Genomic DNA, 25,250 nt, shown 5'->3' with positions numbered 1-25,250 from the left:
ACAGATGGTTTTAATGTAAACTTTGCTACTCTGGTTCTCTGAATGGTATTATGTATGAGCAGAGTAACCAAGGCTGAATTTCTTCAAGTATGTATTATTATCCATCCTCAGTTATTTAATACTCAGTACAAGCCAAAGGAAGAAGTAAACATTTCAGTTTTTTATTTTTTTATTTTTATTTTTTTCCCAATTCCAACTGAACTCCAACATTTCAGTTTTTTAAATGCAGCCAAGTAGGTTTTGAAAACTCAAGAGATTATTAAGTTGTTTTTAGAGTTCAAAAAAAATTGTTTGGAGTCATGAGTAGCTGATAAAAGTATCAAGAATTGATGTAACAAGACAACTGAACACAATGAATTTGAAATCACAGGAAGCTAGAAAGGTAGAAAGTCAGTCACCTCACGTACACTAAAAGCCCTGACTTCAGCATTATACAATTCATCCATGTAACAAGAACACTTATATCTTCTAATATTTTGAAATAAAAATTATTTTTAAAAAGTATCAATTATATAACATAGTATTCTCACATTTTTGTGACCTGATACTAATTATTCAATATCTTCACTATAATGTACACTATTCATTTTATTATTTTAGATTAATCACATAACTATTAATTTACAAACAAACAGAAAGTCAGTCACCTAATATGGTATCAAGATAGGTTAAAATATAGTATACACACAATGAGCAATATAAAACAGGCTGTAATTACAAAAGCTGATCTATAGTGTGGATACCAAGGTTTCTCCAGGGACAACATGAAGAAATGTTTTCTCTGATAAAATCATAAGCAGATGACAGTACTTAATGAACAGTTACAACTAAACATACAAGCAGTGAGTTTGTTTTATATATTGTTTTTTTTTTTTGAGACAGGGTCTTGCTCTGTTGCCCAGGCTGGAGTGCAGTGGTGTCATCATACATAGATCACTGCACCTGTGGCTCCAGTGATCCTTCTGCCTCAGCCTTTCAAGTAGCTGGGACTATAGACACACACCACCACTTCTGGCTAATTTTTCTATTTTTTTTTATAGAGATGGGATCTTGCTTTTGCTCAAGCTGGTCTCGAACTCCTAACCTCAAATCATCCTCCTGCTTTGGCCTTGAGTTTATTGTTATAATGAAAAGTAAATCAGTTATTTAATTATGTATAATAATATATAGTATAGGTGGTCTAGCATAAATGGTAAATATTTGACAAAAATGACTGGGGATTAGAATCTTAGCATAGTTTTCAATCCAATTCTCCTTTTAGTCCCCTTATATGCTATCAGTAGAAACAATATTAAGTTTTCTCTGATACGCCACAATTACCACTACCATGCAGCTGTAGACAGATGTATGGCAAAGACAAAACTCTTGGACATGATGAAACTAAACTTGGATTCCCTTGGATGGTAACCATTCTCTCCCCTTTCTACCTTATGTTTTTCTAGCCTACCAATCTTCTGTTTCACTTCCAAGGCATCAATAAATAGTGTTCACTATTCACCACCTTGTCCTAGATGCTAGATAATTCAAGGCAATAAGAATTGTTATTCAAGACTATGGGCTAGGCATGTTGGCTCATGCCTGTAATCCTACCACTCACTCAGGGAGGCTGAGGTGGGAGGATCGCTTGAGCTCAGGAGTTTTAAGACCAGCTTAAGCAAGAGCAAGACCCTATCTCTATTAAAAATAGAAAAATTGGCAGGGCCCCGTGGCTCACACCTGTAATTCTAGCACTCTGGGAGGCCGAGGCAGGTGGATCGCTCTAGGTCAGGAGTTCAAAACCAGCCTGAGCAGCAATGAGACCCCATCTCTACTAAAAAATAGAAAGAAATTAATTGGCCAACTAAAAATACATAGAAAAAATTAGCCGGGTATGGTGGTGCATGCCTGTAGTCCCAGCTACTCAGGATGTTGAGGCAGAAGGATTGTTTGAGCCTAGGAGTTTGAGGTTGCTGTGAGCTAGGCTGACGCCACGGCGCTCTAGTCGGGGCAACAGAGTGAGACTCTGCCACAAAAAAAAAAAAAAAAAAAAAGAAAAGAAAAATTAGCCAGGTATGGTGGTGTGTGCCTGTAGTCTCAGCTACGTGGAAGGCTGAGGCAGGAGGAGTGCCCGAGTCCAGGAGTTTGAGGCTGCTGTGAGCTAGGCTGATGCCATGGCACTGTACTCAGGGCAACAGAATGAGATTCTGTCTCAAAAAACAAACAAACAAACAAACAAAAAACAAACACAAAAAGACTTTAGAAAGCCTGACCATCATCACATGAAAGAGCAGGGAAAAATCAGACCAGAAATAAAAAAAAGGATGAGGATACCATGAAAACAAGATTCTGGATCTCTGCAATGAAGGAATTCCACGCAACACAAAAAAAGGGTCTGTATTAAGGGGACGTGAATAAGAGGGGGGAATGAAGATGATGGGGAAAGCGATTACTCTTTTGCCCCAGTAGTTTTAAAGTGTTATAATCAAATCAAATGTACTTTCAGCACCACTCTTAGCATCAAAATGGTTTCAGAAACAAAGAGACAGTGTCCTCATCCCTCTAAAATAAATATTCTCCTATTTCTAAAATATGTGAAATTTCTTCAACAAAAATTAAGAGGTAAAAAGTTTAAGAAACCCTGAATAAATGAGACATTTATAAGGTAATGATATAGATGCATTTCAGAATGTTTTGACAGAAAAAGGAATATAAATAGTGGATATATGAAGTAATGGAAGAGTTCCTAATGCAAAGGAAAAGCAGCAAAAGAGTATAAATACTAAGCTTGAGGACTTCACTGTTTCGATGTGGAGTGACCATACCTCCTAACATATATGAAATAAATCTCTAACTTCCTCACACTTCTAAGGTTCTTTTTGATCAGCCCCCAAATATTCTTCTACTTTCATCTCCTACTATAGCCCTACATGAACCTACACATAAAACTACAAGAACATATGTTCACAAATCACAGAGCTTCCATGCTTTATACTTTTCACATAAATTCTTCTTGTCCTTTAAGGCCCAGTTCAACCAGTTCAAATACATTTTTCTTTACCCTGTTAGTCTATTCTAAATTGGTCACTGCTTTCCCTTTTGCTCCCAAAGCATTCAATTCATACTTCAATTTATTTCCCTTTCAGTTTCATGAGTCAAAATTCGTGGAGTCTTTCTTGACCCTTCCTCATTAATACTCCAAATTCATTCATCAGAAAATCTTATTGATTCTACCTTTAAAATATGTCCAAAATATAGCCACCTTCCATAACTGCTACTGAAACCCTTCTAATGCAAGTTGCCATCATCTCTAACTTGGTTATTATAATAGCCTATATGGTTTCCTTGTGACCTCAATAGTCTATATGACACACAACTGCCAGATTGTAAGTAGGATCATGTCATTCCTCTGCTCAAAACCTTCCAAAGTCTTCCCCATTTAACTCAGAGTAAAAGTCAAAATTCTTATAACGGGCTACAAATGTCTTATATACAAAAAGACTAGTTGAAGTGCCAAAAATGCAGAGTTTCGTCAAATAAAATCTTTGCTGAATGAGGAAATTTACTGCCCTACAGTAGTGGTTCCAACCACTTCCCCAGAGCAACAGACCTCTGGAAAGTTTCAGTAAACTGGAAAAATCTTAACACCTATAAGCACATCAAGCACTGATTGTTGGACTCATTATTATTTTTCAACTATACTGGTGACATGATTAATAAAATTTAAAAACTAATTTAAAAGTATTATTGGCTTTAGAGTACTTCTGTCATTTTTTACATCAATAGATATTAGAATACAAATTTCTTTGAAAATGAAAGGGACTACAAAATTAACTGATGTTAAAAAAGAATCCCCCTGGCCGGGCATGGTGGCTCATTCCTATAATCCTAGCATTCTGGGAGGCTGAGGCGGGAGAATCACTCAAGGTTGGGAGTTCCAGACCAGCCTGAGCAAGAGTGAGACTCCATCTCTACTAAAAATAGAAAGAAATTAATTGGCCAACTAAAAATATATAGAAAAAATTAGCCAGGCATGGTGACGCATGCCTGTAGTCCCAACTACTCAGGAGACTGAGGCAAGACGATCACTTGAGCCCAGGAGTTGGAGGTTGCTGTGAGCTAGGTTGACGCCACAGCACTCTAGTCCAGGCAACACAGTGAAGACTCTGTCTCCAAAAACAAAAGAATCTCGATATTCCAAAAGAGTAGGAACAACTGTCATAGAGCTTTCAAAGGTAGCAATCTTACATTTTCACAAAATTGCCACATTAATTAATAGGAGTTTTTCCCCACCCCAATGTGACTACAGAGGACATTTTTCTTTTGCTGATAGTCATACTTAATTGGCAGTATAGTATTAGAGGAGAGAAAGACTTGGGTTTGAGTTTTAACTATTCTAACTAGCTATTAAAACATGAACACCATCACACTTCACTTCTACAAACTTTGATTTCTTCATTTATAAAATGAGGATGACTCTACCTCCCCTAACCACTTCATTAAGAACTGTTAAAAGATAAAATGAGGCCGGGCGCGGTGGCTCACGCCTGTAATCCTAGCTCTCTGGGAGGCCGAGGCGGGCGGATTGCTAGAGGTCAGGAGTTCAAAACCAGCCTGAGCAAGAGCGAGACCCCGTCTCTACTATAAATAGAAAGAAATTAATTGGTCAACTGATATATATATATAAAATTAGCCAGGCATGGTGGCGCATGCCTGTAGTCCCAGCTACTCGGGAGGCTGAGGCAGAAGGATCGCTCGAGCCCAGGAGATTGAGGTTGCTGTGAGCTAGGCTGACGCCACGGCACTCACTCTAGCCTGGACAACAAAGCGAGACTCTGTCTCAAAAAAAAAAAAAAAAAAAAAAAAAAGATAAAATGAGAACCGGAGTTAAATTATGAAGTCTGATACAAACATTACTACACAGACTGCATGGAGGTAGTATGTGCAGCAATGGTTAAGTTCAGATGTGACCATAACGGGACTTGAATGCCAGGCTAAAAACTTGATTCCACATGAAATAAGGAATGAGGAAGAGGTTTTACCGTGGTGGGTGGTGTGTGTGTGTATATGAAACCAGATAATGTGCCTTCAAAGAAATCTAATGCACTGTGAAAGGATGCATATGAAGTCCAAAGAATTAAAGGCTACTATAAACAGTCCAGCTGAAAGCTAAAAACCTGGACTACAGCATCAACAGTAAGAAAGAAGTGGAATGATTTAAGCACTGCAAAAGGATTTGAAAAATTGTATGAAGGAATGAGAGAAAGTGGAGAATTTAATATAAAGTAGACGGGTTGACTGTAACACAAGACAAAGAAAACAATTTTTCCCTTATTTTGTTATTGGAAAAGGATGAGCTTAGATGTGTTAAATTTGAGATGTCTGAAGGTATTCAAGTAGGTACATATGTCCAACAAGGGTGTGAAATTAAAACTTACAAAGGGCCAGGCGTGGTGGCTCACGCTTGTAATCCTAGCACTCTGGGAGGGCGAGGCGGGTGGATTGTTCGAGGTTAGGAGTTCGAAACCAGCCTGAGCAAGAGCAAGACCCCATCTCTACTATAAATAGAAAGAAATTAATTGGCCAACTAATATATATAGAAAAAATTAGCCGGGCATGGTGGCGCATGCCTGTCGTCCCAGCTACCTGGGAGGCTGAGGCAGTAGGATTACTTGAGCCCAGGAGTTTGAGGTTTCTGTGAGCTAGGCTGATGCCCTGACATTCACTCTAGCCTGGGCTACGAAGTGAAACTCTTGTCTCAAAAAAAAAAAAAAAAAAAAAAAAAAAAAAAAAAAAACCTTACAAAGAAAGTGTTCCCAGAGTTACAGATGTGGGATTTAGCTGCTTGCAATGACTGAAGATGAAAGAAAAGTAAGGAAGTGCTGAATAGAGAACCTGGGTAACACCAAAATCAGAAGAGTAGACAGAAGTAAAATCAGAAAAGGAGAATAAAAGGAATTTGAAGATGACTGGGAGAATTTACTATAAATGTTATAACTTACAAAAATATTAAAGATGAAATTCAAAATGATATCTAAGTTTGATATTTGATTTCTAAATTAAATTAAATACTAAAGAGAAAGTTTAGAAACACTTTTTTGGCTTGTTTTCATGTTTACAGAAATATTTTCTACTGGTGAAGAATTTGTTATCTCACAGAACAACCCTTCCCCCAATATCCATTAGTCAAAAGCTTCTGAGTTAGTATGTTGTATTCTTCTTTCATTCAACAAACTTAATTGAAGTAAAGTAGACAAATAGGCTGAAGATAACAAGGGGATGGATATCTGAGACCTCACTGCCTTTAGGCATTAGTAGTCAGAAAGGATGCTGACAAGCCAAGGCAACAAAAGAAAGTGAAAATGATTTTCTGGAGAGAAGAAAGATGTTTGCTATGGCCTTTGATGCTAGTATACAGATGCATACTATAGACAACTAGACAGCACATAACCCTTCATTTTACTTTTTATGAAACTGGTAAATCTCACACAAAAACTTCAGGACTCAGAGGCAGTATCCATTAAACTTTATGCTTTAAAACAATTATCTTTTCACCTATAGCACAATACAATAACTGACTTCCATCTCTTCTCCTACATGGCCAGGATTAAGCTATGTTTGTTTGTTACATTCTGTTTAAAGTGGTAATGAAATATGATTTTCCTCAAAATAGCATATGTTAGTCCCTAACAAGTTGAATTCCAGGTATCTGGGAAATATTTCAGGTATTTAGTCCATTTTCCAGACCACCTCATTAACTAGCAATACTAAAGAAAGCTGGCATTGAGTCTTATTATTTTAGCCAATAAACCTTACAAACTTCAAATTTTAAAAATGAAATGCTTTGCTATAATAATTCTCTAAAAAGTAAATAACTCTAAAAACTTATTTACCTATCTTACCAAGCCAGAAACCTGTAAGTAATCCTAAGTCTTCCTTTCTCTAACCTTCAATTAATCATTTACCACAGTTAAACAGCTCCCAAAAATATTCCTCTATCCCATTATCCCTTGTCTAAGTATTAAGCCATAACTAAACTGACTCTGACTAAAATAAGGATCAGATTTGGGGCTGAAGTCTAAACATTTAACATCTGGTAATGTACTCTGCCCTTGCAGCACTAAAAGGCTGCGAAGGCAGCATGTCAATGCAAAATCAACAAAGCACTCCTCTTTCAGCAGAGACTCTTTACCATGTCATTTAATCACCTGATTTAGGAAGAAGTGCCTTAAATTATTCCGAAATGTTAGCTTCTCTCACAACCTGGAGGCCTGGTTAGATTCCGATCCCCTTTTCTTTTCTTTTTTCTTTTTGTAGAGTCAGGGTCTAACTCTGTTGGAGTGCAGTGGCATGACCATAGCTCACTGCAGCCTCCAACTTCTATCCCCTTTTCTATTAACATCTATGGATAAGAAACAATCTTAAGTTCTTAGAAGCACAAAGGCAGCAAAGCTCTAATCACAATAAAGTAAAATATCCATACTGTCTTTATTATATTACGATTAAGATAATAAAATAACAGATCCATCTACATATTTATAATTTATATGTTTCTGCTTAGTCAAAAACCACTAATTTAGTACTTTGTTACCTAGAAATACAGTAAAAATTTAAAAAGCAAGGCAATTACCTGAGGAGAGTCAAAAGGATATCGACTACTAAACTTAAATAGAAGTTGAAATTTTTCCCCTTCATATAAGGTACCTGGTGCACCTTCCATGTCTACAATCCACCTAGAATAGAAAAAACAAATTAAAAACTTAAGATAAAAAGGACTGAGGTGAGAAGGAGAAAAGGAAACACCATGTACATCCTCTATCTTCTATGGAACAAGAGTCATTTGTGTGTAACAGCATACTTCATTCTCCCCACAACTCTCAGAGTGGTTATCCAGACCCCCTGCCCTATCTCCTTCTCTGACACTCAGAGGTTGAATAACTAGATCAAAGTCAGACATCAGACAGCTAGCAAAGGACAGAGCCAAATTTTAACCCAGTCCTGAAGAAACATACAAAAAACAAAAACCCAAACACCGGTGTGTTGACACCAGAGTCTGTGCTTTTCCTATGCAACCTTACGCTATCTTCTTTTTTCCTTTTCTTTTTTCTTTTTTTTTTGAGACAGTGTCTCACTCTGTTGCCCAGGCTAGAGTGCTGTGACGTCAGCCTAGCTCACAGCAACGTCAAACTCCTGGGCTCAAGCTATCCTTCTGCCTCAGCCTCCCGAGTAGCTGGGATTACAGGCAGGCACCACCATGCCCAGCTAATTTTTTCTATATATTTTTAGTTGACCAATTAATTTCTTTCTATTTTTAGTAGAGATGGGGTCTCGCTCTTGCTGAGGCTGGTTTTAAACTCCTGATCTTGAGCGATCCGCCCACCTTGGCCTCTCAGAGTGCTAGGATTATAAGCATGAGCCACAGCACCCAGCCCTTTATTCAAAAGACTATTTCTATACTGATTAAAAAAAATTTTATGCATAATCAACTAACTGATTTGATTATACATAAACTAATCAACTGCTATTCTGATATCAATGGTAGAAGCAATAGGGAAAGTAGGTATAATTTAAGGTATAACTTAATAACTTAAGGCCCGGCCCAGTGGCTTACGCCTGTAATCCTAGCACTCTATGAGGCCCAGGTGGGCGGATCGCTCAAGGTCAGGAGTTCAAACCAGCCTGAGCAAGAGCAAGACCGCATCTCTACTAAAAATAGAAAGAAATTAATTGGCCAAATAAAAACATATAGAAAAAATTAGCAGGGCATGGTGGCGCATGCCTGTAGTCCCAGCTACTCAGGAGGTTGAGGCAGGAGGATTTCCTGAGCCCAGGAGTCTGAGAATGCTATGAGCTAGTCTGACACCATGGCACTTTAGCCTGGGCAATAGAGTGAGACTCTGACTCAAAAAAAAAAAAAAAAAAAAGAGTGGGGGAAACAATAGAAAATAATGATGGCAAAGATGATGCGGCAGCATTTAGAAGCAAAAGTGAACTGAAGTCATTATGAATGGGTTCCCGATTATAGTTCTGTCACTTTTAATTATTGTACACCTGGCCAATTCCTTTTATCTTATCCTTTCCAAGTCTAAAAGTTTCTTGTATTTTAAATAGAAGAAAACAAAAACAAGATAGAAAACAGTGAACGGTGTTGGGATTCTAGTCATCACCGTACATATTATGGACTTAGGAGTATATAAAATAATAAATGTGCCCATTCTCTGAAAGAAATCAGCTAAAGCATATAGACCCTTAAGAGTATGGCTATTCATTTTCAGAATGCATCCTGAGTACCACACATGGTAATAAAAGACATGACTACAGACCCAAGAAACAACATTTTATAGTGAAATTAGACTGTTATAGTTACAACTAAAATTATAGTGAAGTGGCAGTTAACCTGCCATTTAACTAGCTGTGTGAATAAGCTATTTTGCCTCTCCAGTTTTAACTACCTCAATACAGATAATACATTTATAGTGCTGCTGAAAAGATAAACAACACTATAAATGCAAAAACCTAAGACATTTCTGACTCAGAGTCAGTACGCAGTAAATTAAACACAATGTGAAAGCTGCATACAGAACAAAAAAACCCTCTTATTCTCTTTATAAACTAGGTCCTTCTTAGCCTTCAAAATTCCTTTTTAATCTTTCCCCCAACATCCACCAGACAGAGTGATATTCCAAGGGAAGATGGTACTCTTTCATTCTGTTTATATGGTAATTTTTATAACACAATATGTACCATAAACTTATATGTGATCTATTCAAGCACAGCTTTTAAATAAGAGCTAAACAAGTATCTCACCAATGCTTGTAATATCTGTATAAGATAGGTCAAAAAGAGTATAATTTTCAATACTGTGCATGGTAATTTTTAATAACTTTTTAATAAAAAAGATGTTCACTATAGAAAATTCAGAAAAGTATAAATAAAATAAAAATCACCGAGATAACCACTGTTAATTTTTTTGTACATTTCATTCTAGTCATTTTGTGGTTTCCTGCACCACTGATGCCTTTGTGAAACAGAAGTCCAGAACATGCATTATGTACACACTTACATAAATTCAAACCATCAGTGTTTATGATTCTAATCATAAGCATACGACCCAGAGTAAGGATTCAATGGAATAACTGCACATGTTGTTCTGTCAATCAGTCTCAGTTTTTAAATTCCTATATGTATTACTCAGTAATTCTAATGTTTAAACAATAGAATTTTGTATTTTTTCACACATCATAGCTTCTAATCAAAGACACAGCCATCTATTCCACAGTAAAGGAAAAACTGGCTTTGGTGAATTTATTAAGACATACCAATATGACCTTTTTCAGGGATTTTCAAAGGTATTATGACTATATAAAATTTCTGCCTTACATGCCGATTATAGATTATAACTCAAGTGATGTCACTTCACTGCACTGCCTTCACAAACCCTTTCCATATTATCGACATTTATATCATTCCTGAATTACCTCTAGAATTAGTAATGCTAAAATAAATATAGTTGGTTCTAAGACAACCTTTTTCTTCCTTAGGATGCTGTGGGGGTATATGGTTAAAGGATTTGGTATTCGTGTTTTTAAGTTCTTAACACATGCCGTCAAACTATCTTCCAGAAAGCTTCTTTTTTTTTTTTTTGAGACAGAGTCCCGCTTTGTTGCCCAGGCTAGAGTGAGTGCCGTGGCGTCAGCCTAGCTCACAGCAACCTCAAACTCCTGGCTCAAGCAATCCTCCTGCCTCAGCCTCCCAAGTAGCTGGGACTACAGGCATTCGCCACCATGCCCGGCTAATTTTTTTTTTTTTTGTATATATTAGTTGGCCAATTAATTTCTTTCTATTTATAGTAGAGACGGGGTCTCGCTCTTGCTCAGGCTGGTTTCGAACTCCTGACCTCGAGCAATCCGCCCGCCTCGGCCTCCCAGAGAGCTAGGATTACAGGCGTGAGCCACCGCGCCCGGCAGAAAGCTTCTTAATGTGCTTTCATCATCTTCTTTATACATCTTCCATACCTATATCCACATTCCACATGATCCTATTTTAACATGTTGATCCTTTAGAAGACTATTTTTATATCCTGGAAGATGGCGCTAAGATAATACAATTTTTATGGTTCATTTACAATAAATTATTCTAAAAAAATTCTTGCCTGACTGATGTCTCTAAATGACAAAATTTATTCTGCGATAAAAATATTGCTGCTTTGACTGTTTTAATTTGTGGTATAACTACTTGATAATCTATTAAAATGTTTCTATTTGTAAAATTTTAAAATATTACTTTAGCTTTTTACAAATCATCATGTTGTACGGTTTACCCAACCCACTACAAAAAACAAAGGTTGAAAGAGGAAGCAGGCCAGGTGTGGTGGCTCATGCCTGCCTGTAATCCTAGCACTCTGGGAGGCTGAGGCGGGAGGACTGCTTGAGCTCACCAGTTCAAGATTAGCCTGAGCAAGAGTAAGACCCCGTCTCTATCAAAAAAAAAAAAAAAAAAAGAAATCAGCTGGACATTGTGGCATGCGCCTGTAGCCCCAGCTATTCAGGAGGATGAGGCATAAGGATCACTAAGAACACAGGAGTTGGAGGTTGCAGTGAGCTACAATGATGCCACTGCACTCCTACCCAGGGCAACAGAGGGAGACCCTGTCTCAGCAAAAAAAACAAGGAAACTAAGCACCCCTCTCCTCACAACCCTCCCTCAAAAAATAAAGAGAAAAAAGAGACAGAAAGAGGAAGCAATCTCATTGAAAGCAATTTCCTTGGGAACAACAGTGCTAGCTGTTATAGGATATTCTGAGGTAGTTTAACAAAGGGAGAGAAGCAGATGAAAATGGTACACAATCTACACTGGACAAAAAAATAAGTCAGACAGTCCAATTTTGTTTTATTATATAGAACAAACGCCATACACTCTAAATGTGCACTCCATTTTTGGTTGTTTTAGAACAGTTTCAAATTTTGTTTGATATCAATAAAAAGCCAATTGAGAACTCAGCAATGTTTTAAAGAGACTGTTATAGGGCTAAAGATTTTTGTGACATTTTCTCCTATCTTAGGGACTTAAATGTCAAAGTCAAAGGTAATCAGAATTGTTTCTTTTGAAAGGATAAGTTATTTGAATTTTGGTCACTTTTACTCCCTGGGCCTAGAATACACTATTTTATTAGCCCATTTGTCCTACAATTTGGCTTACAGTGAACTTTTATCATACTGGCTTCTTCTTCTTTTATGTTTCTTCTTCTTTTATGCTTCTTCTTCTCCAGCCCCTGTGTGTTCTATCCAGTAGGAGGGAACTGGGGACAGGTCTTAGCAAGAGAGGGACACGTACTCTCTCTAATCCTGTTGCAGCCCTTTTAAGCCCTTTTAAAAAATCTTTTTAAAGATTTTTTTAAAGTAGTGGATCAATTATTTTAAATTTCCCTCCAATTTTGGAAAATTTACCATTGTCTAAGAAAATTAAATCAAAAGAGTGATAAGGATCAACTGTGCCAGTTGTTGAAATCTGAGAATGATACTCTGAAAAACATTTCAAATGTTCATTCAAGAGAGGAGACCCTTATCATTCTATTCTTCTTGATATCCTATCTCGGAAGGACCTTCTGCTCCAACTCCGAAGGAAGAAACCGAATTAGAATACTTCTGTTTCCCCCCCCCCACCCCCAACCTTTTCATTCTCATGGAAAAGATTCTTATCTATTTTATGAGATTGCTGAGAGTCAGAATTTCATTTAGTTACCTTTCTGTGCGGTATGCAATTAATGTGTTTAGGGGATGGGGACGGGACACTTCTTCACTATTATTCTCTTCAAAGCTCTAAATGTTTTTCTAATAAATAAAAAAAACTTAATAAATAACCTCATATCAAACTACTGTATTATCTATAAGAATCATTTCATACACAATGTCAGGCAAAAATGTTTAAATGTTGCCTGTCATGCAAAAAACTTACTAATCAAAGATATGGTTTTAAAAAAAAGCTTTACAAATTATATGACAATGTGTATAATATGATACAGTGATGTAAACCAAAACTGATTGTGTATATAAATACACAGAATAAGAAATTTACTATATTTACCTCTTGGTGGAAGAGAATGGGATAAAATATGAAAATAATTTTGTATTTTTAGAAAGTAAACATTCATACATCACTAAAAAAGGAAAAAAGACTTTAAAAATTAAATACTTACTGTGTAATTGAATTCTGAACACTCTTTTCATTTAAAGTCATCCCAGGAGGTGGGTCATTTTGCAAAGCCAACAGTTCTTTTTGTAGTCGTTTCTAGAGAAAAACATCAATAATAATTTGTACTTGTTTTTCTTTTGTACAACAGAACATCCTTCTAGTTATCCTTCATAGTATCTTTCTATATTCTGAAATCATTAAATTTCCTCCAAATGCTCATACTTTTCCTTCACAAGCCCTTTATATAGTCTATATTTTATATACCTCATTCACAAAATTTGAATAGTATGCCCTATAATTCATAATCTATTGTCAAAATATTTGAACATGGGAGCTTCCAGAGAGCTAAACATATGGAGGTTCCTAGAGGGTGGGGTGCCTGGAGAGGGCATGGAAGCTCTACATCCCTTCCTTCATGCCATGCCTTATGCATCTCTTCAACTGTATCCACTGTAACATCTTTTACAATAGACTAGTAAATATATCCATGACAGTGATGGTAGTCTCACCAGAGCCTCTAGAGCACAGCCAACAGACAGCTTCCCTAGAGAATCTGCTGGAAGACCCAGAGGCGTGTAAAGATTTACGAAATCTTTTTAAAAGGAATTCAGTGATGAAAATAGTTTGGCTAGTATGTAAAGATTTTTAAGAAAATGCAAGATAAGAAAGATGAAGGAAAAGGCAAAGACGATCTACTATCCAGTAAGGCCTTGTCACAAGTCAACATGGAGGGACAGTATCAGCTCAATGAAAAGATTCTAGAAGAATCTGATGTTCCAGAAACTCAAGGAACAGATCTTCAATCTGAGATCATGAGACCTTCAATCTCATGAAGAAGTTGCTACAGCAACTTCTTAAGGTATAACTTATTTTTAAAACACAAGCAAACCACAGAAGAGGAAGATCAACCCACTGCTCAAACTACAGCTAAAAGATCGTCCATAATTTTTAACGCACGGAACCCCAAACAGCCAGGACCGGCAACTTTAAGAAGCAAAGGAACTTAATTAACTATCAGAACCATTCAGAAACTGATATAATTGCTGTTATTTCCAGCAACTGAAATGTACAAACTCTTCAATGAGATACGTTTATTTTATTAACTGCTTGACCAGTAAGTTTTGCATGATGGCTAACTAAGTTTGATTCACAAAACATTTCTTCAATACTGTAAAAAAAAAAATTTCAACATTCATTAATACTGTGAAATCGGTATGAAGTGCAGCCAATTACCTACAAAACATCGACTTCTTTATGACTTCACAGCTACACTATTGAGGTTATAGGTTGAATACACTTTATCTGAAATGCATGGGACAAGAGGCATTTTGGATTTTTTTCAGTTTTACTGATTGAGAATATCAAATCTGAAAACCCAAAATCCAAAATGCTCCAATGAACATTTCCTTTCAGTGTCATGTCGCTGCTGAAAATGTTTCAAATTCTGGAGCACTACAGATTTCAGGTTTTCAGACTTGGGATGCTGAACTTGCATGAGGTCTTAACAGTTTAGGTTAAAAGTGTGTAAAAGTTTTAGAAGTGTTTCAGCAGTGCTTCCCTTGTTGTTTTCCAATTATAAAAACCATAGTTCTCCATAATCCTTAAAGAATGTCATTTTAGGCCGGGCGCTGTGGCTCACGCCTGTAATCCTAGCTCTTGGGAGGCCGAGGCGGGCGGATTGCTCAAGGTCAGGAGTTCAAAACCAGCCTGAGCAAGAGCGAGACCCCGTCTCTACTATAAACAGAAAGAAATTAATTGGCCAACTGATATATATATATAAAAAATTAGCCGGGCATAGTGGCGCATGCCTGTAGTCCCAGCTACTCGGGAGGCTGAGACAGCAGGATTGCTTGAGCCCAGGAGTTTGAGGTTGCTGTGAGCTAGGCTGAAGCCACGGCACTCACTCTAGCCTGGACAACAAAGTGAGACTCTGTCTCAAAAAAAAAAAAAAAAAAAAAAAAAAGAATGTCATTTTACACAGACAAGCTTTCCAGAGAAAGTCTTCTGAAAAAATTTTAAACAATTTTAATTTATAATCTACTGCCTGTTTTTGTTTTCTTAAATAGGATCATCTATACATAATTTAATCTTTCAAGATCACTGTTATGATCATTTATAGTACATCAGTATATATCAGGGCCTGAGATATATATGGTTTTCTTCCCATATACTAGATGCCCCAAAATGGCTATGTATTTTTCATTCTTATTCGCATAGCTTTTATCGTACACCTCTTCCCTTATCATCAGTGTACTTCTTTTTCAGTGCACAACAAAGCAACAACAAAAAACCACAACACAGCCGGGCGCGGTGGCTCACGCCTGTAATCCTAGCATCCTGGGAGGCTGAGGTGGGTAGATTGCTCAAGGTCAGGAGTTCGAAACCAGCCTGAGCAAGAGCAAGACCCCGTCTCTACTATAAATAGAAAGAAATTAATTGGCCAACTAATATATATAGAAAATTAGCCGGGCATGGTGGCGCATGCCTGTAGTCCCAGCTACTCGGGAGGCTGAGGCAGGAGGATCGCTTGAGCCCAGGAGTTTGAGGTTGCTGTGAGCTAGGCTGACACCACGGCACTCACTCTAGCCTGGTCAACAAGCGAGACTCTGTCTCAAAAAAAAAAAGAAGAAAAAAAAACAAAAACCACAACAGCCTCTGATTTATGAGTTTTAAAACCAAATAATATTATTACAATTTCATGTAAAATTATATATATTCTTTTCTTAGTTATAGAATCTAGGATAAAGATTCTTAATAAGTATCTTTTTTTTGAAGCAAAGAAGATAAACATAGACATCTATTCAGAATTCAAGAGTTCTCTGCTTCAAAGCTGGCTTCTGCTTTTTCTTGGACAGTGAAATATTACTATCAATATAGCAACGTTTCTGGGTCTTTTCAAAGAATTTCTTTGCTTTTTCTCATTCATCCATCAAAAATGGCCAGGCTCAGAATATAAATGTTTTAAAGCATGTTTCAAATCTAGAGTAAGCCTGAAAACTCTAGCCCTTATCTTGTGTTAGCTTATGTGTGGAAAGTTGACAGGAATCTGAGCTCTTCTAAGAGACCGAAGTGGGTTTACATATTCAGTAAGAAGAATCCTGGTACATCTAAATACTGCAAGAGATAAATGATTAAACACTTTTAGAACTGGCTTGCTTTTTCAGTGGCTCTGCAGTCCAGCCAGTATCTCCCCTTCTCTACTTCCTCATTATAAAAATGAATCAAAGATATAAAACCATGCTAATTTATTCCTTTTTTTTCGGGGAAGAAAATTGACAAATTCTGCAATTAACTGTTATCAATGACAAAGTATTGGGACACACCACAAAACTAAATGATACTCAAGTACATCATAATACCTTGGTTGAAAATGTCTACTCTAGATCACTATAGCAGCCTAGGATGTGTGACCTACACTTGAGAGTGACACTGGTTCAGTTCCTAAAACATTTTTCCACCTCCATGCATATGAGGGATTATTACTGAGATTTACTTTCTCCTATGACTGGGACTTACTACAGGGGTTGAAGAGAGAACTTATGTGAAATCAAAAGGCTGCTCAGGAGAGTAATACACCCTTTCTCCCTATTTTCCAGTGTCACCTCTCCAAGAATCACTGTAATAGTTGTTTCACACCAAAGGTGAAGTGTAGAACACAAGAGGCCAACATAATAAAAAAGACACATAAATTACTACTCTTAGCCTCATGAGGTTTAAAGCCTTTGGAACCCTCAAACTATAGCATATGTATAATATAGTAAAAGCAATTCAAAAATAAATCACTCTAAAAATTTAATCACTATTTTAATCAGCCTTGTTCCATCTCCCTCAACTCAAAATGTCAATGCCTATCCAAACATAAACTCATAATCGTTAAACCAAGTTTGAATATGCCAAATGTCTCCTTGGAATAATCAGAAAATAAGATATAATGGATAAATATAGAGACTACCATTTTTAAACATCAAAATCTTAAATTAAATGCAATAACTGTTTCTAAAGCCTAATATGGATCCTGGACACTATGTTTATTGGAGATAATTTAACCTATTAATAATGATTACTTTATTGGCTTTTGATAATGATTATCCAATAGCTTCATATAACAGTAAGGTCCATAAAGCCCTTTTGACTCTTTAGTAAATAGTTCTGACAGCTTGACATCCTTGTTTTTACCTGGACTTTTAAAGTGTCATCTACCGCATTTCCCCAAAAATAAGAGCTACCCATAAAATAAGCCCTAGCAGGATTTCTAAGCATTTGTGCAATATAAGCCCTACCCCGAAAATAAGACCTAGTGATAGGCGTGGCTACACAGCATATCTGCACAACCCATGCATTTCGTCGTGGAGCGGTAAAGAAGATGAAGAGCCCTTCTCAACTGTCCCATCATGACAGCTACTATCCCAGAGGTGACAGGAAAGGTGCGGGTGGCCCCACCAACAAGGTTGGCTCCCCCTGTCAGGTCCCAGCCATCCTGTGCATGCTGCAAGCTGAGGCTTTGAGGGGAAAATAACACATCCCCTGAAAATAAGCCCTAGGGTGTCTTCTTGAGGAAAAAATAAATATAAGACCCTGTCTTATATCTGGCGAACCATAATACCTAACAGTTACTTACTGAAACTTTTTCTCTTTTTAGGAAAGTGAAAGCCCTCAACAAATGGAGGTATTCATTTTTATTTTCAACTAACATTTTCAAAAGTTTGATAGGAATGTAAAAAGTAACAAAACTAAATGATTTCAGCTCTTAAAAACCCCATAGCCTATGTCCACTAAAAACAGGTGAAGAGAAAAAGAAGAAAAGCTTAAAAAAAGAGACAAATGTGCAAATAATTTTCATGCTTTCAGGGTACAGTAGTGCCAAAAGGGAAAGTGGTGAGAGAGAAAAGAAAAAGAGAATGTGGTACACGGAAAACAAAAGGAAAAATGTGTTTCAGTGACTAAGTAGACTTTTATTTCCAGCACTATGGCAGAGTAGATACCCTGAATAATTCTACAGAAAACAAAAAAATAAAGTGAACATAGGAACTCTGAAATAGAAGGATCAGGCTTGGATTCTGCCCTGGAGATTTCAAGCAAACCCAAGGGCAAAACCAAAGTGAGGACTCTAACCTAAATAAGGTTGGACAATAAAAATGTCAAAGAAAGAGACAACAATAAAATTTGTCTGTTTTGAACTTAGCAATGGATAAAGGAAGAAAAAAATTCCCCTCTAAAATTTCATACCCTCAACCCACATCACATTCTGAATTCTGCTGAGAACCTTAAGCAAGAATTTAATCAAAGGCAGTCCAAGTAATGGCCCTATGCAACTGGCAGACACAAATACAAATCCTGGAGAAATACAAGTTCTATCCCTTAAGGCAACAATTTCACTTCTCAGATTCTTAGAAAGATATTTATAAAATTAAAAAGGACACTGCCAGCTTCACTATAAGAGCAAAATCTAGAAATAATATATATCTATCACATATGGCCAGGTGTCGTGGCTCATACCTTGTAATCCTAGCACTTTGGGGGGATGAGGTGAGAGGATTGCTTGAGGTCAGGAGTTCAAGACCAACTGATCAAGAGGGACACCCCAATCTCTACAAAAAATAGAAAAATTAGCCAGCTGTGGTAGCATGGGACTATAGTCCCAGCTACTCAGGAGGCTGAGGCAGGATGATTGCTTGAACCCAGGAATTTGAGGTTGCAGTGAGCTATGATGATGCTACTGCACTCTAGCCTGGGTACCAGAGCAAGACCTTGTCTCAAAAAAATAAAAATAAAATGTCATAAAGCATGCTATGTGGTAAAAAATGTAGATTATAGCAGGGTTTGGCCTACAACAAAGTCTTAAATAAATATGCTGACTACAATGACAGATAATACATTCTCAAAGGGTGGCAAGTTTGGTTCTACCTATAAATCAAACTGCAAATCTATAGCAAGGGATAAGAATTAAATGTTAGTACACTAGAGTATGTTATTTATTTATTTAAAATACAAATATTAAGAGTTTAAGTTAGGTGCTATAAAGGATAAGTTATGATCTGAATGTTTATGTCCCTGCAAAATTCCTATGTTGAAATCTAATTCCCAATGTGTTGGTATTAAGAGGTGGGGCCTTTGGGAGGTGACTGAGTCATGAGAATGGAGCCCTCATTAGTGCTTTTATAAAAGAGGACTGCCGGGCGCAGTGGCTCACGCCTGTAATCCTAGCTCTCTGGGAGGCCGAGGCGGGTGGATTGCTCGAGGTCGGGAGTTCGAAACCAGCCTGAGCAAGAGCGAGACCCCGTCTCTACTATAAATAGAAAGAAACTAACTGGCCAACTAATATATATAGAAAAAATTAGCCGGGCATGGTGGCTCATGCCTGTAGTCCCAGCTACTTGGGAGGCTGAGACAGAAGGATCGCTTGAGCCCAGGAGTTTGAGGTTGCTGTGAGCTAGGCTGACGCCATGGCACTCACTCTAGCCTAGGCAACAAAGTGAGACTCTGTCTCAAAAAAAAAAAAAAAAAAAAAGAGGACTAAGAGAACTAGTTTGTCCCTTCCACTGTGTGAGCAGAGTTAGAAGGTGCCATCTAGTGAGGAACAAGCCCCCTCCAGACACTAAATCTGCTGGATCCTTGATCTTGGGCTTCCCAACCTCCAGAACTACGAGCAATAAATTTCTGTTGTTTATAATCACTCAGTCTAGAGGTATTTTGGTATAGCAGCCCAACAAGAGACATTTAATTAGAAAACTCAATCTCTGATTTCTAGGAATATATAATATATACAACTTTGCATAAGTAATAACCTATATCTTAATATTTTCATAATTATACATCTACCTCAGACTATTACTGAGAGGAAAGAATGAGATGTGCCAGCAGATATAACAATTTTTGAAGTTTAAAGTTCCCATGCTAAGGTAGTATTACATTTCACAGATGACAAGAAAAAATAAAATGGGAAAAATAAATAAAAGATGACTAAAGAGTTTACCCTACCCAAACTTATAAGAAAGCAATTAAAATTGGTATTATCTAAGCCTGTATCAGCTTCATTTAATTTGGGGTAATTTTGTTTTTTGAGACAGAGTCTCACTCTGTTGCCCAGGCTTGAGTACTGAGGCGTCAGCCTAGCTCACAGCAACCTCAAACTCCTGGGCTCAAGTGATCCTCCTGCCTCAGCCTCCCAAGCTGGGACTACAGGCATGCACCACCATGTCCAGCTAATTTTTTCTATGTTTTTAGTTTTCCAGCTAATTTCTTTCTATTTTTAGTAGAGACAGGGTCTCGCTCTTGCTCAGGCTGATCTCGAACTCCTGAGCTAAAATGATCCTCCGGTCTCATCCTCCCAGAGTGCTAGGATTACAGGCATGAGCCACCACGCCCGGCCTAATTTGGGGCAATTTTTTTAAAAATTACATTATATCCAGAATATATACTGGAAGAGGAATATTTTTAAATAACAAACTTCAGCTTTTCTCTCAGTTGAAATACACACAATCTATCCCAAATGTTCTAGATGTTCTCCAAAGCTTATTAATAAAAGCCTCCTTTTTAATTAAAAATTTTAAATATGCAAAGAATGCAAACTGTCAACTTATTTCCCCATTTTTAGCCAATAGCTTACAAAAAAATCCCCCAAACACCACACACTGTCCCCGTGGTCAATCTCTGGTTCTTCACTTAGTCCTAGACAAAGATTTTCTCCCCTTGTCAAAATCCTCTCATCTTACTCTTCAGGAACTCGTGCCTGATCAGCCCATCCAGGATTGTGTTCCCACAATTACCAATGTTGTTTCTAACAACTTCACTCTTTCCCATTCCATAACTCTTGCTCATTGGTCATCAACTGGGCCTCTCCTAGCTTTAAAGCAAACAAAGTCATCCATCATCTCTCTCCCTCCATTTCTTTCTTTCCTTAGATCAGCCAAAACGCACTGGACTCTATCTCCTCTGTAATGCATTCACTAAGCTTCAATCCCTACAGGTTTCTCAAGGTTCAATGTCACTTTCTTACCAAATCTATGGGAGAATTTTCTTTCACTAACTTACAATCTTTCATGCATGGCCCTTTAATTCTGTCATACCCAACTTGGCTCTCTCGCTGTTTCTGCTATACCTCTCATGTTTTACTTGCTGGCCCCTCTTCTTTATAAGTGCCTCCAAAGCAAAGTAGTTTTCTGCTATTTTCAGTGAGCTCCTTTCTCCACAACTTTCAATTTACTACTACCAAGTATTTCAAGACTAGAAAAATATTGACTCTATGGCTTAGTAACACCATTCTTAAAAATTTATATTAAAGGATACCATAAATTGGGGAAGGCAGTACACATGCAGCTTCTACTGTTAAAAAACTAGAAACAAAAGGAACATGCTAATGAGATCATGGCATATTGTTATAATAAATATTGATGCTCAACTCTCTATACCAAAAGGCAGCTTCCAGAGCTTTTATCTTTTAAGTTCTGTGGCTTAAAAATTAATCTAGGATAGATCTTTCCCTCTCACAAAAGGAAACACATCTGATGATTTGTAAGTTAATGAGCATTATAGTTAGAACATTCTTCTTTTTTTTTTTTGAGACAGAGTCTCACTCTGTTGCCCAGGCTAGAGATAAGTGCTGTGGCATTAGCCTAGCTCACAGCAACCTCAATCTCCTGGGTTCAAGCAATCCTACTGCCTCAGCCTCCGAGTAGCTGGGACTATAGGCATTTGCCACCATGCTGAACTAATTTTTTGTATATATATTTTTAGTTGGTCAATTAATTTCTTTCAATTTTTTTTTGGTCTGGATAGATCTGCCCTAGTAGGATAAAAAATACTTTATTTTTTTTTATTTTAGCGTATTATGGGGGTACAAGTGTTAAGGTTACATATATTGCCCATGCCCCCCTCCTCCCTCAAGTAAGAGCTTCAAGCGTGTCCATCCCCCAAACGTTACACATCTTACTTGTTGTGGTTGTATATACCCATCCCCTCCTCCCCCCTCCCGACACCCGATAAATGTTACTCCTATATGTTCCCTTAGGTGTTGATCCGTTAATACCAATTTGCTGGTGAATGCATGTGGTGCTTGTTTTTCCATTCTTGGGATACTTCACTTAGCAGAATGGGTTCCAGCTCTATCCGGGAATATACAAGAGGTGCTATATCACCATTGTTTCTGAAAGCTGAGTAGTACTACATGGTATACATATATCACATTTTATTAATCCACTCATGAATTGATGGGCACTTGGGTTGTTTCCACAGCTTTGCAATTGTGAATTGTGCTGCTATAAACATTCGAGTGCAGGTGTCTTTTTCATAAAGTGACTTTTGATCTTCTGAGTAGATGCCCAGTAGTGGAATTGCTGGTCAAATGGTAGATCTACTAGTATCGCTTTGAGGTATCTCCATATTGCTTTCCACAGAGGTTGAACTAGTTTGCAGTCCCACCAGCAGTGTAGGAATGTTCCTCTCTCTCCACATCCACGCCAACATTTATTGTTTGGGAACTTTTGATAAAGGCCATTCTCACTGGAGTTAAGTGATATCTCATTGTGGTTTTGATTTGCATTTCCCTGATGATTAGAGATGTTGAACATTTTTTCATATGTTTGTTGGTTATTATTCTGTCTTCTTTTGAGAAGTTTCTGTTCATGTCCTTTGGGGGTCTCACTCAGGTTGGTTTCGAACTCCAGACCTTGAGAAATCCGACCACCTCGGCCTCCCAGAGTGCTAGGATTACAGGTGTGAGCCACCATGCCCGGCCAGAGCGTTCTTCTAATATAAATTTATTTTTAATTTTAGCGTATTATGGGGGTACAAGTGTTAAGGTTACATATATTACCCATGCCCCCTTCCCCCCTTGAGTAAGAGCTTCAAGCATGTCCATCCCCCAAATGGTGCACATCTTGTTTGGTTGTATATACCCATCCCCTTCTCCCCCCTTAATATAAATTTTTTAACAAGATTTACTACATTTTTACTGCCATTTTTATTGTTCTGAGGTCAGTATTTCCAGTGACATAAAATTTAGTTTCGTAATGAACACATCTCAGATAGATAAAATTGATACTACAGACAATTTCTATGAGCACATTTCTATTCTGTCAAGTAGAATTATCTAAAAAGTATAAATTACAAACACAGTTGACCCTTGAACAATGCAGGGGTTGGGGTGCCAACTCCTGCACAGTTGAAAATCTGCATGTAACTTCTGACTCCTCAAAAAATTAATAGCCTACACTGCTGAACAGAAGCCTTATCAATAATACAAGCAGTTGATTAACACATATTTTGTACTTTATATATATAGTATTCTTACGATAAAGCTAGAGAAAAGAAAATGTTAAGGAAAACACATTTATAGTACTATACTGTATTTACTCGTACTATAAGTTTATGTTGTCTGCTTACAAGATTAATTTTCTGTCTGAAATGGCAGGGAACCATAGCTGCAAACCTCAATCTATGGTACATATCAAGCAATTCAACTTTTTCTTGTAACATCATGACTTTTCTGTTTCTTGGGAGCACTGCCAGTATCACTAGAGGCACTTCGTATGGGTTTCATGGCATTATTCAAGGTTTATGCTATTGCACTAAAACACAACGAAAAATACACGAGAATCCTGAGGTCACCTTTCACGGTGATATGAACTCCTCACATACTTAACAACACTTGAGCTCACTGCAATAGTAACAGGATGTGGTTATGAAATTATTATAGCAGTACAGCATGTACTATAGTTAATTTTGTGCAGTTATGAGACATCTTTACATTTGTTTACATTTCTCTCAACTACGAATGGTACCATATACAATCTGTGTTTGTGTGAGTTTTGGTAAAACTGAAAATGTATCCTGATAAATTAAAATTTATCAATTGTATAATAGATTTGTATATATTTTATGGAAGTAAATGATAAAATGCACTAGTATCTACATATATTTTATGCATTCATGACATGCCTAACTTTTTTAATATAGGGCTCCTGAGATTATTTATTTATTTTATTTCAGCATATTACCAGGGTATAAATGTTTAAGTTACGTATATATTGCCTTTGCCCTGCCTGAGGCTTCAAGTGTGTCTATCTCCCAGATGGTGCACGCTGCACCCATTAGGTGTGAATAAACCCCTCCACCCTCCCCGACACGCAATGAATATTATTTCCATAAGATTATTTTTTAAATGAGGTTTATTATTCATATTCAACTCCAGAGATTCATGATATAAAATAATTTTTAAAGCTTGCCTAGGTAGACACTATTGGGATGGAAGAAGAATCACTCAGCTCATAACTGAGCCTATGGACCACACAGTAGTCAATCTTTTTTTTCCTTTTTCTTTTTGTTCTCAAAAAGCAATCAACCACATCTTTTTTTGGGGGGAGGGGCAGAGTCTCGCTTTGTTGAACAGGCTACAGCCAGTGCCTTGGCGTCAGCCTAGCTCACAGCAACCTCAAACTCCTGGGCTCAAGCAATCCTGCTGCCTCAGCCTCCCGAGTAGCTGGGACTACAGGCATGCGCCACCATGCCCAGCTAATTTATATATACATATATATCAGTTGGCCAATTAATCTCTATCTATAGTAGAGACGGGGTCTCACTCTTGCTCAGGCTGGTTTCAAAATCCTGACCTCGAGCAACCCGCCCGCCTTGGCCTCCCAGAATGCTAGGATTACAGGCGTGAGCCACCTGAGCCACTACGCCCGGCCTTAACCACATCTTAATTCACTAATCCAACTCCACAAATAATAATAATAATCCAACTCCAAATCTCATGACAGATACTTTGTTTCTTTTTATAAAATAGGCATCAAAGAAGACATTTCACTAAAGTTGGTAAGACTCTCAACATGTGCTTTGATATGTACAGGAAATAGGTGGTCTTTGACAGAACTATAATAAGAACTATAATTAAGTAGGAACATATATAAATATTTCTAAGGTCTCAAATTTGATTCTTAAAGGTCTCATCAGAGGATTCAACTTTGAAATGTCTACAGTAACCTGAACTCTAAATCAGGTTTAAGGAGATTTATTACAACTTTATCCAATTTATAAAATTGGTATATCTAAATTCTCACATAGTAAAAATGAATCCTCAATTTTGG

At 37.4% G+C, this 25,250-nt stretch overlaps 1 protein-coding gene across 1 annotated transcript in view; it reads right to left on the bottom strand.

Annotated features, from left to right (window-relative positions):
• UBE2W (ubiquitin conjugating enzyme E2 W) overlaps positions 1-25,250 on the bottom strand; it is a 53,816-nt gene that overhangs the window by 17,148 nt on the left and 11,418 nt on the right. Inside the window, exons 2-3 of the mRNA XM_020288857.2 lie at positions 13,172-13,263; positions 7,607-7,709 (exon numbers count right to left, since the gene is read on the bottom strand). Of these exons, the coding sequence (XP_020144446.1) occupies positions 7,607-7,709; positions 13,172-13,263 (195 nt within the window). The remainder of the gene's footprint in view (positions 1-7,606; positions 7,710-13,171; positions 13,264-25,250) is intronic.

Source organism: Microcebus murinus, chromosome 7 (genome assembly GCF_040939455.1).
Source record: "Microcebus murinus isolate Inina chromosome 7, M.murinus_Inina_mat1.0, whole genome shotgun sequence".
NCBI classification, from domain to species: Eukaryota; Metazoa; Chordata; class Mammalia; order Primates; family Cheirogaleidae; genus Microcebus; species Microcebus murinus.
This window is presented reverse-complemented; position numbering and strand designations above follow the sequence as displayed.